Source organism: Hippoglossus hippoglossus, chromosome 16 (assembly GCF_009819705.1).
Source record: "Hippoglossus hippoglossus isolate fHipHip1 chromosome 16, fHipHip1.pri, whole genome shotgun sequence".
Taxonomy (NCBI): domain Eukaryota; kingdom Metazoa; phylum Chordata; class Actinopteri; order Pleuronectiformes; family Pleuronectidae; genus Hippoglossus; species Hippoglossus hippoglossus.
The window spans coordinates 10,147,403-10,164,077 of NC_047166.1; the positions used below are offsets into that span (position 1 = coordinate 10,147,403).

The window sequence follows — 16,675 nt, forward strand, 5'->3', positions numbered from 1 at the left end:
GCGACGGGCGCAGGGAAACTACGTCACTTTGCAGCGACTACATTTCCCATGAGCACACGCTCCGTTCATCCACTCGAGACAAACATGGCGAGTATGTGAATATCTTTTACCATCTTCAGTGTTTCCATTAGCTGCAATTGACCCTCGACACAACACAAATAAACACTGTAAATGATCGATATGACACCGCGAAGGTCTCAGAGCCACTTTAACACAATGATATCCACTCGAAACCAAAGGAAAACTGTGACCTTGGATGTGTCGCTAGCGGTGGCTAACGTTAGCTAAACACAGACTGATATCAGAGGAGGCTTTGAACCTGTTTCGTGTTTGTTTTGTGTCTCTCTTAAGGAATCGGAGCTTTCCTGAAGAATGCCTGGAACAAAGAGCCCGTTATTCTGGCCTCCTGTGGGATTGCAGTGCTCGGTCAGTAACTTGAAATACTCATTATGTGACTTACTTTGGAAATGCTTGATACGTCAACAAAGCAGCCTGTATTTCTAAATAGACAGATTTACCAGTACCTCAAAAGGTGAATTATTAAGATCCCACTGGTTTATAGTAGGGCTGGGCAGTTAATGATATAATTAGTTATCAAAGTTTTCATCAACAGCAATATAACAGAAGTTCAATATTTGTATCGATATGATGCTTGTGCATTGAGTAAGTGCGGAGGTGTAACACAGAACTGATCCACCTCAGATGTGTAAAAATGTTTTGCTTATCAAGTGTTTGTCCATAAAGAGGAGTTTAAAACCACATCCTCCACTCGGGAGCAAGATAACTTAAAGGAAACTTAAAATAAATATGAATGTGACAACTATTGGGATAATTATCGATATATATCTTCTTGTTAGTTATTTCATTGAATACAGTTTATATGTACTTCCATCGATTTACATTTCAAAATCTCTATTTATTTTTCTCCATTTGACTACTATTTTGATTTCCAATTTTCATCAGAATTTTAATTGAAATATTGCCTGGTATCATAAGTACTTGTTTATTTTGTTATAACTAATGTGAATACTATAAGCAACAAAAGGTAGTCACACACTAATGTGGATATGATGAGGTTAGATTAATGATACAACTTTAATGTCTCGAAATGTCTTCTGCATGCATAGCTGCTCCATGGATGAGACCCACAATAACCAAATGCTGCCTCCTGGTATCTTTTAATTCTAGTGCTGAACATAGTCCAGAGCACAGCGGAGGTTAACTAAGGACATATGCAATTGCCAGGAAACGTCACTCTTTGGTTTTGACTGACTTATTGACAACTGTCAACATAATGTATTGTGTAGTCAATGTCTTGAGTGTTAAGTTATAAACTTGTATTTTCTCAGGTGTTGCTCTGCCATTCATCAGCCCCATCACAAAGTATTCAGGGATGATCAATTCAGCCGTGCCATACAACTACCCAGGTAAACACTGCAATGCACTGCATGTTATATAAATTAATACCTGTTCAGGTGTTCAGATAAATATGAAAGCTTCTTTCCCCTTTTTTTCCCTGATGCAGTTCCTGTGCGAGACGATGGAAACATGCCTGATGTCCCTGCTCATCCGTGTGAACCCAAAGGAAATAACCTGGAATGGCTTAAAAACCTCTAACTTCACATTCTCACATTCAAGGCCCCTGGTTTTCCTCTTGTGCATATCTGTCCTAACAGCTTCCCCACTTATCAATGTTCCACAATAAAGACTATTTAATTAGGGCCCGAGCACCGAACGGTGGGAGGCCCTATTGAAATTGTAAGGATTTTTCTTATTATTATTTCCCTTTTTGGGCTTTTTCAGGGCCTAGACATGCTCAAATTCTGACCAAAGTTTGCAGGAAATTCAAAACCCCAAAAAGTAATTGTATTCTGGAGTAATTTGAAATGGGCGTGGCAAAATGGCTCAACAGCGCCACCTACGGAAAAGCCCCTCAGTTAGCTTTCACCGATCCTCACGAAAATGAGGACAGTTGTGTATCATAACCAGGTGCACAAAAAAGTCTCTCAGTGCATTATGAAAAAGGCAACAGGAAGTCGACCATTTTGGATTTAGTGGTCAATTTGGCCGTTTCCCACATTTTTACTTTGACGAACTTGTCCCAGGGATTTCATCAGATCAACTTCAAATTGAGGTGAATGTCATCTCAACAAGATGGAGATACCCTGAGTTTATACTCAGGGTATCTCCATCACAAGATGTTGTTGGTCTTGAAAAGTATTAAAAGTTGATATATCAATTTAGGGAAAGTCAAGACCCTTAAAAAGTCTTGAATCTTTTTCAAATTCAAGACCCTTTACATGTGTTGTTTTTTCGATGTGAATAGCATATATAGCTTTATATGGCTGCAAAGGAATAGGCAATGGCAATTCGCAGAGTCGTGGTTGGAACACGAGCAGTTCAAGCCCTGGTTGAAGCCCGTCGCTGGGAAAGACCGGGAGGCTTACTGTTCGGTCTGTAAAAAGAAAATGAGTGTAGCTTCAATGGGGATCAATGCTTTCCGGTCACATATGCGTTGCGGCACGCAGACAGCGGTTGTCCATCGAGCATTGGGCAACACCTTCCTCGGCTAACGTTGTTACACCACCCAGTACGACAGCTGAAGCTAGTAATGTTAACGTTACTGCTAGCGTTGCTAAAGTTAACTCAGTTGCCGCCGCTTCAACTTCTACAGACCTCAGAGTGACGCTGGGAGCCACACCAACGCTGCGCGCAGAAGTGTTGTGGTGTCTCGACACAACAGGAAAACACCACTCTCACGTCCAATGAAGGAATTTCAGAAATTTTCAAAGAAATGTTTCCCGATTCGGACATTGCCATTATATAAGTGACAATGTTGATCTGATTTGTGTTATTTATGCTGCAAAATAGTGTTATTTAAAGTATTATAAAAGTGCCTATTGCAGAGTTGACTGAACCATTTACTGCTCAGTGTGTCTGCAGTGTTTCTCACACCACAAGTAGATTCTGACTTCCATATTAATTTCAATCTAGCCTCTTAATTTTTCTCTCAAAGTGCACCAGATTGATGCATCTTTACTTTAAAATGTACTAAATCTTCTTCCAAGAGGGTCCAGGGTCCATCCACCATGATCTATCCAAATCCTGTGGGAAACACTGTTGTGTGCATGTGTCAAGCTGTGTCAAAAGGGTCTCAAGACATTGATAATGTAGGCATACGATTACTGTGACTTTTCGTCAAACGCCATATCAGTGGCGTGGCGTTAAAGTTCATCAACTCGCGACACAATATTGCTGTAACTTCAGTTAATCTCACTCAAACTACATGTGTGTATCAACACCCTGAAAATTTCATCACACGGTGTGACCGTGGCGTGGCATAGAATTTTGATGATTCGCCAAAAAAGGGATTTATTATAACTCCTCTGTGCATTGTTCTATCAGCCTCAAACCTCATTCACACATTCACAGTCCCGCCCTGATCAGATCCATGTGTCAATATTGACTCATCATTACAGCGCCACCTGCTGGCTACAGGAAGTGACATGTTTCATACTTTGATGCACTGCTCCTGGCTGCTTTACAATATACAGCTCAAATGAGCTCAGTCAAGTCATTGGACCATGGTCAGAATCGTGACCTTTCCTCAAACCGTGTAAACATTGAGGTGCGGCGAAGGTTCATCCTTCGCCAAAGGAGACGATGTCATAACTGTGCATAGTCCTATCACTGCCAAACTTCTGTCTCAAGATCAGAGACCAAGCCTGAACAGCTCTATGTGTCTCAGTGTCATAGCGCCACCTACTGATTCGCCATGAAACAGGAAGTACTTTGTGAATCCACTCTGCATTATCCTACCGGCCCCCAAATGCTGACCTATAATCACAATCCTGACCTGCACAGCTCCGTATATTAATATTAGTGCAGGGTCATAGCGCCACCTACTGATCAGTGTGATAATTAAGTTGTTGTAAGTTGTCCAATTGACACAAAATTGCTCATGCTACATCACTTTCAATGCAATCTACAAGTCGATTTTAATACTAATAATAAATATGGATGTGTGATAGGGTTAGGTGATATAGGAAACATGTAATCAGTTTCCTTTAACACTCTTTCTTGAACAGATATATTAGTCTGTAGGTAATAATAGTGATGGCGCCACCTGCTGGCAACAGGAATTATGCTTTGTTTTACAACTATCATTCGATTTACATAAAATGTTCACAGTGTGATGTGCAATTGATAGCGTGGACCGTAATGAGCAATTAGCAGGCAAGGATCGACATCACGTGACGGACGCAGGAAGTGAAGCGTTTGTCCTTGCCGCAGTGCGCAAAACGCATGCAACGTGGAGACGTGCGCTTGTTCAATGATTGCTCTCTCCACTAACCGCAACAGGCTTCGAAATGCGTGTGCTCGGGCCCCTACAACGTAGCCCTAGTTCAACTTGCAATTACTGGTCGGAAGTAACGTGATGATTTACTCACAACAGCTGTTTCCACAGTCTCTCCTGGTGTCTGTTTCATGAGCACATGTAACACAATTGAAATAAGTCACTCAGTCTATCAACCACAAGAATAATCATTTAGATTTTTACTTCATCTGCTGGTAAATATCATGTGATATGACTCTAGGCAAACGATGGACCTTGAGGTGAGGCTGCTTTGTAGTGGTGGAGTAGTGGTACTCAGACGTTTAATTTAAGGCCAGGTATAAATACATAGACAAAAATGAGTAAAAGTTCGAGTACCACATCAACTTTTCTACTTGAGTAAAAGCAGGAAAGTACTTACTTTCAAATATACTAGTAAGTATTTAAAGCAACAATATAGCATAATGCCTTGTAAAAATGTAGTGGAGTAGAAAGTACAGATATTTGGAGTAAAAGTGAAAAGTACCCCAAAATAAATAGATTTGTACAACAAAAAAAGTACAAAAGTAACTAAAAAGTAACTAAATGTACAAAAGTAACTAAAAGTACAAAAGTAACTAAAAGTACAAAAGTAACTAAAAAGTAACTAAAAGTACAAAAGTAACTAAAAGTACAAAAGTAACTAAAAAGTAACGAAAAGTACAAAAGTAACTAAAAAGTAACGAAAAGTACAAAAGTAACTAAAAGTACAAAAGTAACGAAAAGTACAAAAGTAACTAAAAAGTAACGAAAAGTACAAAAGTAACTAAAAAGTAACTAAAAGTACAAAAGTAACTAAAAGTACAAAAGTAACTAAAAAGTAACTAAAAGTACAAAAGTAACTAAAAGTACAAAAGTAACTAAAAAGTAACGAAAAAGTAACGAAAAGTACAAAAGTAACTAAAAAGTAACTAAAAGTACAAAAGTAACTAAAAGTACAAAAGTAACTAAAAAGTAACGAAAAGTACAAAAGTAACTAAAAAGTAACTAAAAGTACAAAAGTAACTAAAAGTACAAAAGTAACTAAAAAGTAACTAAAAGTACAAAAGTAACGAAAAGTACAAAAGTAACTAAAAAGTAACAAAGTACAAAAGTAACTAAAAAGTAACTAAAAGTACAAAAGTAACTAAAAGTACAAAAGTAACTAAAAAGTAACGAAAAGTACAAAAGTAACTAAAAGTACAAAAGTAACTAAAAAGTAACGAAAAGTACAAAAGTAACTAAAAAGTAACTAAAAGTACAAAAGTAACTAAAAGTACAAAAGTAACTAAAAAGTAACGAAAAGTACAAAAGTAACTAAAAAGTAACTAAAAGTACAAAAGTAACTAAAAGTACAAAAGTAACTAAAAAGTAACGAAAAGTACAAAAGTAACTAAAAGTACAAAAGTAACGAAAAGTACAAAAGTAACTAAAAAGTAACTAAAAGTACAAAAGTAACAAAAAGTACAAAAGTAACTAAAAAGTAACTAAAAGTACAAAAGTAACGAAAAGTACAAAAGTAACTAAAAAGTAACAAAAAGTACAAAAGTAACTAAAAAGTAACGAAAAGTACAAAAGTAACTAAAAGTACAAAAGTAACTAAAAGTACAAAAGTAACTAAAAAGTAACTAAAAGTACAAAAGTAACTAAAAGTTCAAAAGTAACTAAAAAGTAACTTTTAGTTACTTTTGTACTTTTAGTTACTTTTTAGTTACTTTTGTACTTTTCGTTACTTTTGTACTTTTCGTTACTTTTTAGTTACTTTTGTACTTTTAGTTACTTTTGTACTTTTAGTTACTTTTTAGTTACTTTTGTACTTTTCGTTACTTTTTAGTTACTTTTGTACTTTTAGTTACTTTTGTACTTTTAGTTACTTTTGTACTTTTCGTTACTTTTTAGTTACTTTTGTACTTTTAGTTACTTTTGTACTTTTAGTTACTTTTTAGTTACTTTTGTACTTTTAGTTACTTTTTAGTTACTTTTGTACTTTTCGTTACTTTTGTACTTTTAGTTACTTTTTAGTTACTTTTGTACTTTTAGTTACTTTTGTACTTTTAGTTACTTTTTAGTTACTTTTGTACTTTTCGTTACTTTTGTACTTTTAGTTACTTTTGTACTTTTAGTTACTTTTTAGTTACTCTTGTACTTTTAGTTACTTTTGTACTTTTCGTTACTTTTTAGTTACTTTTGTACTTTTCGTTACTTTTGTACTTTTAGTTACTTTTTAGTTACTTTAGTACTTTTAGTTACTTTTGTACTTTTCGTTACTTTTTAGTTACTTTTGTACTTTTAGTTACTTTTGTACTTTTCGTTACTTTTTAGTTACTTTTGTACTTTTAGTTACTTTTGTACTTTTAGTTACTTTTTAGTTACTCTTGTACTTTTAGTTACTTTTGTACTTTTCGTTACTTTTTAGTTACTTTTGTACTTTTAGTTACTTTTGTACTTTTAGTTACTTTTTAGTTACTTTTGTACTTTTCGTTACTTTTGTACTTTTAGTTACTTTTTAGTTACTTTAGTACTTTTAGTTACTTTTGTACTTTTCGTTACTTTTTAGTTACTTTTGTACTTTTAGTTACTTTTGTACTTTTAGTTACTTTTTAGTTACTTTTGTACTTTTCGTTACTTTTTAGTTACTTTTGTACTTTTAGTTACTTTTGTACTTTTAGTTACTTTTTAGTTACTTTTGTACTATTCGTTACTTTTGTACTTTTAGTTACTTTTGTACTTTTCGTTACTTTTTAGTTACTTTTGTACTTTTAGTTACTTTTTAGTTACTTTTGTACTTTTAGTTACTTTTGTACTTTTAGTTACTTTTTAGTTACTTTTGTACTTTTCGTTACTTTTGTACTTTTAGTTACTTTTTAGTTACTTTTGTACTTTTAGTTACTTTTTAGTTACTTTAGTACTTTTAGTTACTTTTGTACTTTTCGTTACTTTTTAGTTACTTTTGTACTTTTAGTTACTTTTGTACTTTTAGTTACTTTTTAGTTACTTTTGTACTTTTCGTTACTTTTTAGTTACTTTTGTACTTTTAGTTACTTTTGTACTTTTAGTTACTTTTTAGTTACTTTTGTACTTTTCGTTACTTTTGTACTTTTAGTTACTTTTGTACTTTTCGTTACTTTTTAGTTACTTTTGTACTTTTCGTTACTTTTTAGTTACTTTTGTACTTTTAGTTACTTTTGTACTTTTAGTTACTTTTTAGTTACTTTTGTACTTTTCGTTACTTTTGTACTTTTAGTTACTTTTGTACTTTTCGTTACTTTTTAGTTACTTTTGTACTTTTAGTTACTTTTGTACTTTTCGTTACTTTTTAGTTACTTTTGTACTTTTCGTTACTTTTGTACTTTTAGTTACTTTTGTACTTTTCGTTACCTTTTAGTTACTTTTGTACTTTTAGTTACTTTTGTACTTTTAGTTACTTTTTAGTTACTTTTGTACTTTTAGTTACTTTTGTACTTTTCGTTACTTTTTAGTTACTTTAGTACTTTTTGTTACTTTTGTACTTTTAGTTACTTTTGTACTTTTAGTTACTTTTTAGTTACTTTTGTACTTTTCGTTACTTTTTAGTTACTTTTGTACTTTTAGTTACTTTTGTACTTTTAGTTACTTTTTAGTTACTTTAGTACTTTTCGTTACTTTTGTACTTTTAGTTACTTTTTAGTTACTTTTGTACTTTTAGTTACTTTTGTACTTTTAGTTACTTTTTAGTTACTTTTGTACTTTTAGTTACTTTTGTACTTTTCATTACTTTTTAGTTACTTTTGTACTTTTAGTTACTTTTTAGTTACTTTTGTACTTTTAGTTACTTTTGTACTTTTAGTTACTTTTTAGTTACTTTTGTACTTTTCGTTACTTTTGTAATTTTAGTTACTTTTGTACTTTTAGTTACTTTTTAGTTACTTTTGAACTTTTAGTTACTTTTGTACTTTTAGTTACTTTTTAGTTACTTTTGTACTTTTAGTTACTTTTGTACTTTTAGTTACTTTTGTACTTTTCGTTACTTTTTAGTTACTTTTGTACTTTTTGTTACTTTTTAGTTACTTTTGTACTTTTCGTTACTTTTGTACTTTTAGTTACTTTTTAGTTACTTTTGTACTTTTAGTTACTTTTGTACTTTTAGTTACTTTTTAGTTACTTTAGTACTTTTCGTTACTTTTGTACTTTTAGTTACTTTTGTACTTTTAGTTACTTTTTAGTTACTTTTGTACTTTTCGTTACTTTTTAGTTACTTTTGTACTTTTAGTTACTTTTGTACTTTTAGTTACTTTTTAGTTACTTTAGTACTTTTCGTTACTTTTGTACTTTTAGTTACTTTTTAGTTACTTTTGTACTTTTAGTTACTTTTGTACATTTCGTTACTTTTGTACTTTTCGTTACTTTTTAGTTACTTTTGTACTTTTCGTTACTTTTTAGTTACTTTTGTACTTTTAGTTACTTTTGTACTTTTAGTTACTTTTTAGTTACTTTGTACTTTTAGTTACTTTTGTACTTTTAGTTACTTTTTAGTTACTTTTGTACTTTTAGTTACTTTTGTACTTTTCATTACTTTTTAGTTACTTTTGTACTTTTAGTTACTTTTTAGTTACTTTTGTACTTTTAGTTACTTTTGTACTTTTAGTTACTTTTTAGTTACTTTTGTACTTTTCGTTACTTTTGTAATTTTAGTTACTTTTGTAATTTTACGTCACGTCACGTTACTTTACGTCGCGTCACGTCACGTCTAGGAGAAAAGATGTACAAATTTGCATCTTTGTAGATGTGTAAATAAATTTCTCACTAGATTTTTAAATTTTTTTTTGGCAGCAAAAACAATTAAAAAAAAATACATTTCATTACGTCACGTCACGTAATGAAATGTACTTACTTTACTTTACGTCACGTAACATTACGTAATGTTACTTTACGTCGCGTTACTTTGCGTTGCGTCACGTCACGTCACGCTACTTTGCGTTGTGTTGCGTCGCGTCATGTCACGTCACGCTACTTTACGTTACGTTACTTTGCGTTGCGTTGCGTTGTGTTGCGTTGCGTTGCGTCGCGTCGCGTCACGTCACGTCACATCACATCACATCACGTCACGTCACGCCACATTACTTTACGTTACGTTACGTTACTTAGTTACTTTCCGTTACGTTCCGTTACTTTTAGTTACTTTTAGTAACTTTTCGTTACTTTGTTACTTTACGTTACTGTACGTTACGTTACGTTACGTTACGTTACGTTACGTTACGTTACGTTACGTACTGTAACATAGCGTAACGTTACTGTACGTTACGTTACATTACGTTACGTTACGTTACGTTACGTTACGTTACGTCACGTAACATTACGTAATGTTACTTTACGTCGCGTTACTTTGCGTTGCGTCGCGTCACGTCACGCTACTTTGCGTTGTGTTGCGTCGCGTCATGTCACGTCACGCTACTTTACGTTACGTTACGTTACTTTGCGTTGCGTTGCGTTGTGTTGCGTTGCGTTGCGTCGCGTCGCCTCACGTCACGTCACATCACGTCACGTCACGCCACATTACTTTACGTTACGTTACGTTACTTAGTTACTTTACGTTACGTTCCGTTACTTTTAGTTACTTTTAGTAACTTTTCGTTACTTTGTTACTTTACGTTACTGTACGTTACGTTACGTTACGTTACGTTACGTTACGTTACGTACTGTAACATAGCGTAACGTTACTGTACGTTACGTTACATTACGTTACGTTACGTTACTTAGTTACTTTATGTTACTTTACGTTACTTTACGTTACTTTACGTTACTTTTAGTAACTTGTCATTACTTTACGTTACTGTACGTTACGTTATGTTACGTTATGTTACGTTATGTTACGTTACTTTGCGTTGCGTTGCGTTGCGTCACGTCACGTCACGTAACGTCACGTCACGTAACGTTACTTTACCTCGCGTCGCATTACTTTACTTTACGTCACGTAACATTACGTAATGTTACTTACGTTACTTTGCGTTGCGTCGCGTCACGTCACGTCACGTCACGTCACGCCACTTTACGTCGCGTCACGTCACTACGTTACTTAGTTACTTTTTGTTACGTTCTGTTACTTTTAGTAACTTTTCGTTACTTGGTTACTTTACGTTACTGTACGTTACTGTACGTTACTGTACGTTACTGTACGTTACGTTACGTTACTTTTAGTAACTTTTCGTTACTTTGTTACTTTTCGTTACTTTGTTACGTTACGTTACGTTACGTTACGTTACGTACAGTAACATAACATAACGTTACTGTACGTTACGTTACATTACGTTACTTTACGTTACGTTACTTAGTTACTTTATGTTACTTTACGTCACTTTACGTTACTTAGTTACGTTACGTTACTTTTAGTTACTTTTAGTAACTTTTCGTTACTTTGCGTTACTTTGTTACGTTACGCTACGTTACGTTACGTTACTTACAGTAACGTAACGTAACGTAACGTTACTGTACGTTACGTTACGTTACATTACATTACGTTACGTTACTTTACGTTACGTTACGTTACGTTACGTTACGTTACTTTTAACGTTACTTTTAGTAACCTTTAGTTACTTTGTTACTTTACGTTACTGTACGTTACTGTACGTTACGTTACGTTACTTAGTTACTTTCCGTTACGCTCCGTTACGTTCCGTTACTTTTAGTAACTTTTCGTTACTTTGTTACTTTTCGTTACTTTGTTACTTGACGTTACGTTACGTTACGTTACGTTACTTAGTTACTTTACGTTACTTTCACCATTGTTACTGAGGATGTCCTCCTCGGTCAACTGAGGGAGAGACAGAGAGGTCAAGAGAGTTTCAAGGGACTTTGGGGGCCCCACGCAAAAGGGAGCAAGGGGGCCCTGACATCGAACCAAATTGACCTCACTCAAAAACCACATCATCAAATATAACATTCTTTTAGTATCAAAATTATGTAAAAAAAAAAGTGCATATTGTTCATACACATACATGATATAAAAGAAGTAACTTTAAATGCAAACCCCCATCATACAGACACATTTAGATGTTCTCGTCCATAACAAAACTTAAAAAATATTTAACATGTCAGAAAAGCGAGTGGCATGAGGCCTTGTCAAAAGTAATCAGCCATTCGGTAAGGGGAGGGCCCTCACAATATCCTGCCGCCTCTTGTTGTGAGGCATCTTGTAACTTTGTTTTGAGAAGTGCTATATAAATAGATATGACATAACGTAAAGTAACGTAAAGTAACGTGAAGTAATGTAAAGTAACGTGAAGTAACGTAACGTGAAGTAACGTAACGTAACGTAACGTAACGTAAAGTAATGTAACGTAACGTAACGTAACGAAAAGTAACTAAACGTAACAAAAAGTAACTAAACGTAACAAAAAGTAACGAAGTAATGAAAAGTAAAGAAAAGTAATGAAAAGTAACTAAGTAACGAAAAGTAACAAAGTAACGAAAAGTAACGAAAAGTAACTAAGTAACGAAAAGTAACAAAGTAACGAAAAGTAACTAAAAGTAAAAAAGTAACGTCACGTAACGTCACGTCACGTAACGTTACTTTACCTCGCGTCGCATTACTTTACTTTACGTCACGTAACATTACGTAATGTTACTTACGTTACTTTGCGTTGCGTCGCGTCACGTCACGTCACGTCACGTCACGCCACTTTACGTCGCGTCACGTCACTACGTTACTTAGTTACTTTTTGTTACGTTCTGTTACTTTTAGTAACTTTTCGTTACTTGGTTACTTTACGTTACTGTACGTTACTGTACGTTACTGTACGTTACTGTACGTTACGTTACGTTACTTTTAGTAACTTTTCGTTACTTTGTTACTTTTCGTTACTTTGTTACGTTACGTTACGTTACGTTACGTTACGTTACGTACAGTAACATAACGTTACTGTACGTTACGTTACATTACGTTACTTTACGTTACGTTACTTAGTTACTTTATGTTACTTTACGTCACTTTACGTTACTTAGTTACGTTACGTTACTTTTAGTTACTTTTAGTAACTTTTCGTTACTTTGCGTTACTTTGTTACGTTACGCTACGTTACGTTACGTTACTTACAGTAACGTAACGTAACGTAACGTAACGTTACTGTACGTTACGTTACGTTACATTACATTACGTTACGTTACTTTACGTTACGTTACTTAGTTACTTTTATGTTACTTTACGTTACTTTACGTTACTTTACGTTACTTTTAGTAACCTTTAGTTACTTTGTTACTTTACGTTACTGTACGTTACTGTACGTTACGTTACGTTACTTAGTTACTTTCCGTTACGCTCCGTTACGTTCCGTTACTTTTAGTAACTTTTCGTTACTTTGTTACTTTTCGTTACTTTGTTACTTGACGTTACGTTACGTTACGTTACTTAGTTACTTTACGTTACTTTCACCATTGTTACTGAGGATGTCCTCCTCGGTCAACTGAGGGAGAGACAGAGAGGTCAAGAGAGTTTCAAGGGACTTTGGGGGCCCCACGCAAAAGGGAGCAAGGGGGCCCTGACATCGAACCAAATTGACCTCACTCAAAAACCACATCATCAAATATAACATTCTTTTAGTATCAAAATTATGTAAAAAAAAAAGTGCATATTGTTCATACACATACATGATATAAAAGAAGTAACTTTAAATGCAAACCCCCATCATACAGACACATTTAGATGTTCTCGTCCATAACAAAACTTAAAAAATATTTAACATGTCAGAAAAGCGAGTGGCATGAGGCCTTGTCAAAAGTAATCAGCCATTCGGTAAGGGGAGGGCCCTCACAATATCCTGCCGCCTCTTGTTGTGAGGCATCTTGTAACTTTGTTTTGAGAAGTGCTATATAAATAGATATGACATAACGTAAAGTAACGTAAAGTAACGTGAAGTAATGTAAAGTAACGTGAAGTAACGTAACGTGAAGTAACGTAACGTAACGTAACGTAACGTAAAGTAATGTAACGTAACGTAACGTAACGAAAAGTAACTAAACGTAACAAAAAGTAACTAAACGTAACAAAAAGTAACGAAGTAATGAAAAGTAAAGAAAAGTAATGAAAAGTAACTAAGTAACGAAAAGTAACAAAGTAACGAAAAGTAACGAAAAGTAACTAAGTAACGAAAAGTAACAAAGTAACGAAAAGTAACTAAAAGTAAAAAAGTAACGAAGGCTTCCTGTTTGGTCTAGCATATTTATCCAAGACACTTTTTTGTTTGTCATGAAAAGACACATGTCCCTATCGATATTTGTAGATGTCGGACAATCGTAGTGCCGGGGCTATCTTTTGGGGGCGCTAGTCAGTTATTTTGCCACGCCCATTCCTTAAAACCATATAAATGTCTGCAGGGGGGGGCTGTTGCTACACAAATGTAGTTTGAGTGAGATAGAACCATGAACACTGAAGTTACAGCAATTTCGTGTGTCACGGCGAGTTGATGAACTTTAACGCCACACCATTAATATGGTGTTTGACGAAAAGTCCCAGTAATCTTATGCCTACATTATCAATGTCTTGAGACCCGGTCAGTGGATGAGGAGGAATACATCCAAGTGTAAGACATGCAAAAAACAAGACATTTCCGGTTTCCACCAGGGGGCGCTGTGATTTTAAGTCACGATTTTTGTGTAGATGTCATCAGGCCGGGACTCTTGTCTTACATGTCTAGTTTGGACTCGATTGGACCAAATATGTCAGAGATACAGAACCTCGTGTTTTGATGGCGTGTAATCAAACTTTGACGCCACGCCACGCCACGCCACGGTCACACCGTGTGACGAAAAGTTGAAATTCGAGGTAGTTTCGATCTCCATCTTGTTGTGATGACACTCATCTCAATTTGAAGTTGATCTGATGAAAGCTCTACGACAAGTTCGTCAAAGTAAAAATGTGGAATATGGCCAAAATGGCCACTAAATCCAAAATGGCGGGCTTCCTGTTTCATAATGCTCCTTCAGACCTTTTTGTATGACTGGTCACGATACAACCTAGTTCCGATTTTGGTGAAGATCGGTCGAGGGGAAACCTAGGGGCTGCGTTCCAGGTGGCGCTGTTGAGCCATTTTGCCACACCCATTTCCAAATACTCCAGAATACGTAAATTTTCACCACTTTCTAATTTACTGCAAACTTTAGAATATTTTTGAGCATGTTGAAGCCCTCAAAAAGCCAATTCATGAGGGTGATAATAATAACTAGACATGCTCAAAAGATCATGAAACTTTGCAGGAAATTCAAGACCTACGGATATTTTATTCAATGTTGTTTTTATGTAGCCAACTGTTCCTTTGATGTCACATTTGAAACCCTCATGCCTGTGTTCTAGTTAGGGCCCGAGCACCGAACAGTAGGAGACAGTGGGAGGCCCTATTGAACACAGGCATGAGGGCCTGTATTGTGTAGCCAACTGTTCCTTTGATGTCACGTATGAAACCCTCTTTAAACCCTATTTATTGAACTCTGGAGGAGAAATTTGTCAGTTGAGTTTGAGACGGCGACAGGATAACAGCTCCAACCTGACCCTTCATATTCAACACTGCTACCAGTCCAAGACAGGGAGAAGACAACAGCTCCAAGAAACATCAAGACTATTAGAAGACAACGGATCATTTTTCTCGACAATACTTACCCTGTACCTGTGTTCAGCCAAGATGAAGAAGGGACACAACTTAAAAAACGAGGTAAGATTTTCTAATCAGGAGACACTTTTAGTGTTACACATATTCAGACCACCTTACATTTTATTTCATTATTTCATGTTTTGTCTGTGAATTTTCAATAAACCCATCACATCAGTCACCTGACATTCAGTCTGAACTGACAGTTGCGGTCTGTGTGTTACAATACTTTCCATGAAATGAGTCTCTGTGGATATTATGCAGCTTCTGTTTAGGATAATTCACTTTCACTTTAGTGTTGAGATACTGTACTTAAGAGAAATGCAGAAACAGTATTTAAATTAACTCGTAACAATTTCATGTGATGATCAATGTTTTAAGAGAGATAATGAACGGATGGATGAGAAATCGTCTGAATTGATGAAAGTGATGTAACTGTTAAAGTTACATTCAGCAGTGTGGATCATTAGAGATGAAGATGAAAGACCTCTTGTCTTTTTCTGTGTATCCAAACTTATGATGGGAGTGTGTATTTACCTGTTATATGTATGTTTGTGTCTTTCAGTCCGTTGTACATCATGTGGAATCTCCCACCAAAACGATTGAATTCCTCCATGGAGAGATCAAGGAAATGGAATTTGAGGGAATGGAGCTAGCTCAGGAAAATGCGGCACTGAAGTGCATGATGTCCACAAATGATGCTAGGTGGAAGAGGGACAAACAGGCCATGCAGGATCAGATTGATTCCGCCAAACAGGGGCAGGCCTTTGACTCTGGAAGAGCCATGCAGACAGAGTTGGAGGACGAGCTCAAGGAGTTGAAGCTGGTGTTGAAGGACAAAGAAAAGTACATCTACAAATTGAGTGCTCGTCCTAAAAACGATCAGATCGAGAGGGTGAAAAGGGAGCTGAGCGACAAGTGCAACCAGGTCAAGGCGATGGAGATTTCCTTTGACAAGAAGATGAAGCACATCATCTCTGAAAAAGATGCAGTGAAAAGTGATCTAGAGAGGCAGCTGACTGCTGAAAACTCAGCTCTGGCCAAAGAGAATACAGCTCTGAAGAAGCAGGCTGCCGAAAACACTGCTGTGGCTGCAGAAAACGCTGCTCTGGCTGCAGTGAAAGTTGATCTAGAGAGGCAGCTGACTGCTGAAAACTCAGCTCTGGCCAAAGAGAATACAGCTCTGAAGAAGCAGGCTGCCGAAAACACTGCTGTGGCTGCAGAAAACGCTGCTCTGGCTGCAGTGAAAGTTGATCTAGAGAGGCAGCTGACTGCTGAAAACTCAGCTCTGGACAAAGAAAACACTGCACTGAAGAAGCAGGCTGCTGAGAACGTAGTTGTAAAGGAGCATGAGGCCCTGATACTGAAGAACATTGAGCTTCAGGTACGTTAAATCAGATCATTTTAGATTTGAATTATATGGATTGTAAGTTTGTTTCATGTTTAGACTTTGAGGAAGAAAGTGTTGACACTTATGTTGTCTCTGTCTTTTCAGGAACTCACCTTTGAGACCGACTCGGACAAGGTGAAGGTCAAAAAGGAGAAGAAAGAGAAGAAGAAGCAGGAAAAGAAAGAGCAACTGGAGAGAGAGAAGGAGAATAAGGAGAGCAAAGAACTGAAGAAGAGGGAGAAGAAAGAGAAGAATAAGCAGGAAAAGAAAGAGCAAATGGAGAGAAAGAAGAAGGAGAAGGAGGAGAAGGAGGAGGGG

The 16,675-nt window shown here is 35.6% G+C and overlaps 1 protein-coding gene across 1 annotated transcript; it reads left to right on the top strand.

The window, feature by feature from the left end:
• The first annotated feature begins 29 nt into the window (after positions 1–29).
• ndufa3 (NADH:ubiquinone oxidoreductase subunit A3) lies at positions 30–1,719 on the top strand. The gene is made up of 4 exons (XM_034610283.1): positions 30–91; positions 352–426; positions 1,350–1,427; positions 1,526–1,719. Exons 1-4 carry the CDS (start codon positions 49–51, stop codon positions 1,615–1,617), a joined length of 288 nt encoding a protein of 95 aa, XP_034466174.1. The 5' UTR covers positions 30–48; the 3' UTR covers positions 1,618–1,719.
• The last annotated feature ends 14,956 nt before the right edge of the window (positions 1,720–16,675 follow it).